The sequence below is a fragment of the Pyrgilauda ruficollis genome, unplaced genomic scaffold (assembly GCF_017590135.1).
Source record: "Pyrgilauda ruficollis isolate IOZ18807 unplaced genomic scaffold, ASM1759013v1 scaffold26, whole genome shotgun sequence".
Taxonomy (NCBI): domain Eukaryota; kingdom Metazoa; phylum Chordata; class Aves; order Passeriformes; family Passeridae; genus Pyrgilauda; species Pyrgilauda ruficollis.
In genome coordinates, this window is record NW_024523933.1 from 3,139,883 (window position 1) to 3,145,882 (window position 6,000).

Sequence of the window (6,000 nt, forward strand, 5' to 3'; positions counted from 1 at the left end):
CACTTTGCAGTATCATAAACTCTTGAGTCTGTTGGACTACACTTACTAACATTTTGCAAACTGTAAAAATCACTTATGTATCCACATGATGGACTTGCTAACGTGGATAGTAATTTTTTTCCACTTTTTTGCAAAGTTGGTGAATGTCTTCAATCTCTTTCCCCAACTATGCAAATAGACAAAAAGTAAAGATGACAGAAGATGAATAAAAGGAAAAAAAATAAAAAAGAAAAAATCATAACCAGGATTAGATGATTCCTACAATCATGTTATCAGGAAATAAGGCATTTTTCCTGAATCAACTGCCACTGTTCCCTGAAGATAAGTCAAGCTGAAATCTGGAGTCTTGTCACAAGGTGTGTCATAGATTTTTAGCCTCCTGGAGAGAAGTTGTGTTTCTGTCATTGTGATCTTCAGCACTTCACAGTCAAACAGTATTTCAAAAACTTTACTTTTAGATGATCAGCACATTTATTGACAACCTTGAACACAACATCTCCCCCTCAACCTTCTCCTTCTTATTCATCAGTGGTAAACCAAATTATATTCTCCAATATACTTGTATACTTGAGACAATGTAAATATTCAAACTTCTTTGAAAGTCTAATTAGTCTTTGTTATCGATGAAGATCATTAGAAAGAAACCATCCTGATTTGCAAGATTCATCCTGATGCTTTCTGTTTACAATAAACAGAAGGGATGGGAAGGGGGGGAGGGAAAAGAGTCTAAAGCATTTGAAAGTCAGAGTGATTTGATAACAATCAAATAACAACCCCTTGAACAAGAGCTGTCATGGCTAATTCTGTCTAGATGGATCTACAAACTAGCAGACCCTAAGTTTAATTCACAGACTATCTCTGGATACCATAAGCACAGGAGCAATTTGAGCTCACTGAAATGATGCAATTTTGGATTTGTTCTTATAGTAAATCCATTCTAATGGTGATTACAATGTACTTCAATTTAATATTAATTAAATTAGGAAAAAACCCATAGGAACCATGGTAGTTCAGAGAAGGAAACTGTATAAAAAAAGAGAAAGTCAGCTAGCATGAAATTAGCAACAGCTAGGAAGTCAAAATGTTTGCAAGACATACTGAGAATGAAGAATCCATGCTGTAACTTTAGGATAAAGTGTGTAATTGCTCAAATAATGCAGAGTAAATGTATACATTTAACAATAACAAATTGCTAGGTCTAGGCAGTATCCATTCAAAACCTCCATGGCAGCTCAAGTGTGACATTGTTGAACTTCTCACCAACACTTACCCTACCAATCAAAGCAGGCTTGTGCCAAACAAATTGGAAGCATTAGCTGGGATATCAGCCTTGAAAAACCCACAAAAACTGCTCTGGCTAACTACATTTCATTTAGTCTTATTTTTTTATCAAGCCAATTTCTACAAATTGGAATAAATAACAGAATACAGAAGCATCTGGATATGTATGGAGACTGGAGGAGAGTCTGCACAGATTTTTTAAAGCAGGGCATGCTCATGAATATATGAGTGTTTCTGAAGAAGCCAATATGCTTTTGGTTAAGCTGATTTCTTTAACTGAGAACATTTGGCTTTATAAGAAAACATGGAGTGAGAATAGAAAGAAAACAATGGGTTAGAAAATTCCGTTTTCGTTATGGAGTGAGACAGGAAACAATGGGAGGTTTGGCCCGATTTCTGTGGGGATAAGGCTATATAAATTAGGGCTTGTCAGCTGGGAAGAGAAGTATCTAAATTTTATATAGTCATGAATGACAAAGAGAAGCTGAATAGAGAATGATTAATCATTCTGTCTTTCTCAGAAAATCAGAACTAAGGGGCACCCAATCAAATTACTAAGCAGCAGATTTAAAGCAGATAATAAGAAGTAGTTTTTCTAACAATACATTATTAAATTGCAGCTCTAATTGCCACAGGGGGTTGTAGAGCCCTAGTGTTTAAATGGCTTAAAAATGGGTCTCAGCAAATGGAATATTATTACACATTAGTTGCTATCAAAATTAAATGATCCAGATGTCCTGATTCAATGACTTCTGAAACAGGGAAAATATCCCTCAATATTTTTCTTGTTTCTGAGATATCTTCCTTACAAAGCTACTATCAGCCCTTGCTAAAGGCAGAATACTGGATAGAAGGGACTTCTGCTGGCATGATAGTGGCTCTATTTTTATAAAACTAGTTTCACAGTCATTTTTCAGACTGGAACTGCACACTTTAAAATAATCTCACAAGACTTGGGAGTTTACTGTCCGTGCTCTGACCTTATTGTCACACATCTTTTGTATAGCCCAGACTGGATTACAGCAATTAATTCTTTACTGAAAGGCAGATCCAGCCTGCAGCTATTGCAGCATAAAGCAACAAGCTTATTACCAGCAAAGAGCAGATGGGATTTGCGGACTTCCTGCTTCTTTGTTCTCTGCATCGACGGCCTAGTGACTACACTGATTCAGAAATTCCTACCATAGAGTACTGTGTAAGTAGAATTCTATAGTAGATTTCTACTGATTTAGGGCATATAATTTCTCAAGTCCAGGAGTAACAGGATTCATGGGCACATCAGGATGTTTGGGGGTGGTGTTAGACACATTTTATCAATGTCTTAAAAAAAGAATGGAACCATCAAGCCTTCAGTGTGGTTTGTAAAGTGCTGATAAAGTTCTGGGTTTATCAAACTTACCATCTATTGCTGGCATACTGAATGGAACTCATTAACAATTTATTAGTAATGTCAATATTGAGAGGAGAGTAATTTATGTTTAAAAACCCAAACAATTAGGTTAACTATTTGAATTACTAAGATCTTCAAATCCTCTTTGCAGTATTCAAACTGACCAACCTGAAAACCATGGGACAGTGTATTCATCAACATACATTTTACCTGCCAGCACCTCTGTGTGAAGCTGTTATTAGTGGAATTATGTGTAAGTGAAATTACAAGTACACTTAAAATAGAGCAACAAATACAACACACTGAAATGCATTTTTACCCTTTACTAAATCCAGGAAACGCCTGAAAAAGACAGAGTCTCTCACACTGACTGTGAGCATGGTAGCTGAATTATGCACAACTTTAAGCTGCTTTCTACCCATACTACTGGGTATCGTAATTAAGAAGTCCCAGTCAAGGAGGAGCCAATCTCTGGACCGTCTTCTTGGTGATATGATGTCTGTGATCAATGCATCTGTCTGGAAAAGATGCATTTGTACCCATGCTATGGCACGATGCTGAGTCCTAAGCTTTTTCTCTTTGGCAACTGAGTTCTGAAATGAATGCCTGCAGCAACATTTGTGTAGGTGGCACAAACAGTAGAGGGCATTTGAAAATTTTCAACTGCTTGTACTGATAACTGAGGACAAGCATTCCCATGGTGACTCTTAAGATCCTGTGCTATGATGCTACATGCTCTGCCCTGTCTTCAAATGTGTCTCCTGATTCCAAACTGGTGTCTGCATCAATATATTCTTAGTGATGCAATATCCAGACCACACTGTCATGTTCCTGTTCTGACAACTGAGAATTTCAGATACCCATTTACTGGTTATTTTTGCTGGTCCACTAAAAGACTTTGCATCCTTAGTTCAAATAGTTCAAATTGAAAAAAAAAAAAATTCCTCCATTTTGAATACCTTTTGAGTATTTCACAGAATCATCAAGGTTGGAAGACACCTTCAAGATCATTTAGTCCAACCATCAACCTGGCACCACTATTATCACCCCTAAACCATATCCCAAACTGCCACATCCAGACACCTCTTGAATGCTTCCAGAGTCAGTGGTTTCACCACCTACATGGGAAACTTATTGCAGTGCTTAACTACTCTTTCAGTGGAAAAAAAAATGTTATGATCTACAACTGCATCTCTACTGCCTCGTTGCATCCTCCAGCACTGATATTATAATAAACGTCTTGGCTGTTTTTTTCATTGTACACTAGTGATGTATAGTAAACTCAATATTGCGTATGCTGCTAATTTATCTTTTTATATAATTTTGCAATCTTACTGGATTAACAATGCACTTCTAAGAATTAAGGCTAGTAGCATTATTAGTGATAACAAACTGAGAGATACACATTTTGCCTGGAACTAAACATGTCAATTCTTCTTTTACTTGTGGGAATAAAGATTACTGCTATCTGTAATAGTGGAAACTGGATTCTGTTTCTCATTCTAATAAAATGGCAGAATTGGGGCCAGGTTTTTACACTTTCAACATTTCCCTCCTTCTTTCTTCCAAATGGACAGAGAAGACACAACCAAAGTTTTGGGTTAAGTGCTATCTGGTTACACAGTAGTACACTGGGAGCTGTATTTATTCTCTCTCTCTTTACTCTGACAGAAGTTATATCACCTGGAAGTCAACGCTTTGTACTCCACTCTAGCTTCCTTTCTAGTCATTCTTATAGGACCGGTTGTTGTTATCTATACTGCAAGAGTGCTTGAAAGACTGACAAACAATAGTGCTGTTGTCCTGTGCACATGCAGAAGAAAGTTTCCAGATTATAAACAAAAGAGACAAAATTGTGACAGGCTGGATGATTTCAAAGTTGACTTATGCCCTGAACAGAGAATCAGTGTCTGTTTTTCCTTACACCAGAAACCTGAGACAGCAACAAAGCGGGATGAAGGCAGCAGTGGCTGACAGCGCTACTGCTGTGCCGAAAGATGATGTTCAAGAACGTGGTAGTGACTGACCAATAGCTATTTTTAGTGGGTAGCTGAGCAACTTACAACCCTCAGACTCACAGAATCATTTAGGCTGGCAAAGACATCAAAGATCCCTGAGTCTGTTAACCCAGCACTGCCAACTCCTTGCTAAACCATCCCCAAGTGCCACATCTACACATCTTTCAAATACTTGCAGGATGGTGACTCAACCACTTCCCTGGGCACTCTGTTCTAATGCTTGATGACACTTTTGGTGAAGAAATATTTTATAATTTCTAATCTAACCCTTCCCTGACCTAATGAGATTTGTTCCTGATTTCGAATCAGTGCCGTAGGAGACTTAGGACTGTGACTTAGAAGGCTGTCCCCGAAAGCTGTAGCCAGAGGAAATTAACTGAACGAGGGCAGTGTGATGCCTGAACTGTCGGGCAACACTGAATCCCTGCTCACCTTCTAGGTGACACAAGGGACACAAGCAATGGCTTCTTACAGTGCTTGGCAATGAAAGACAACGCAAAACCACCACCGTAAGTGAAAACTACTCATATCTCTCTCTCTAAAAGATTTGCAAGCTACAAGCCTACCTATGTATCTGAGCTGTGTTGAGAAAGACATTTCAATACGAGAGCATCTTTCACCTCGGGAGCTCTCCTATACATAACCAATACATAGTTACATCGTTTTCTGCAATGCTCGGTTCAGTGTTTGCTTCACCACCAACGCAACTTCAAAAACGTGTCGCTTTCCTCGCTTTGTGCCAAAACTCCCAGAATCAGCATGTTTCAAACCTACAAACGACGGCTGTTGGCTGAATTAGCTCCTTTCAAGCCCAACAAAGCCTCTATTTGCGATTCCCATTCCCCTCACACTCTCAATCTGCATAATTACAGCCCTGACACCACCAGGCTCTAATTACACGGCTCACGAGAGGCGCGGCGCCCTGGGCCGGATCCAGCCCGCGGGCGAGGCGGGGCGAGACGCGGTGGGGTGCAGTGGGGGGAAGGCACTTTTCTTTAAACACCCGGGGCTCCCCTCGGAGGTGGTCCCTGCCGCCCTTCCCTGGGGCTGGATGGCGGGGGTGCCGGGCGGCTCTTTGTTCCTGCCGAGTGCGTGTGCGCGGCGCTCGGGCTGCCGGGGTGGGAGGGGATCCCGCCCGCGCCGCCGTTAACGGGAGGCGCAGGAGCGGGGCCGGCCGGGCGGCACAGCGGCGCAGGGCCGGACCCCGGCGCTGCGAGCGGCGCTCCCCGGCGCTCCCGCCTCCCCCGGGGGCCGGGCGCTGGGCGCTGCCCTCCGGCGGCGCGGCGGAGCAGGTGCCGGCGGGCGGCAGCG

General features: G+C 41.3%; 1 protein-coding gene across 1 annotated transcript in view; it reads left to right on the forward strand.

Moving 5' to 3' along the window:
* SCEL (sciellin) overlaps window positions 1-4,697 on the forward strand; it is an 86,955-nt gene extending 82,258 nt beyond the window's left edge. The window contains exon 18 of the mRNA XM_041471252.1: window positions 4,601-4,697. Within this exon, the coding sequence (XP_041327186.1) occupies window positions 4,601-4,697 (97 nt within the window). The remainder of the gene's footprint in view (window positions 1-4,600) is intronic.
* The last annotated feature ends 1,303 nt before the right edge of the window (window positions 4,698-6,000 follow it).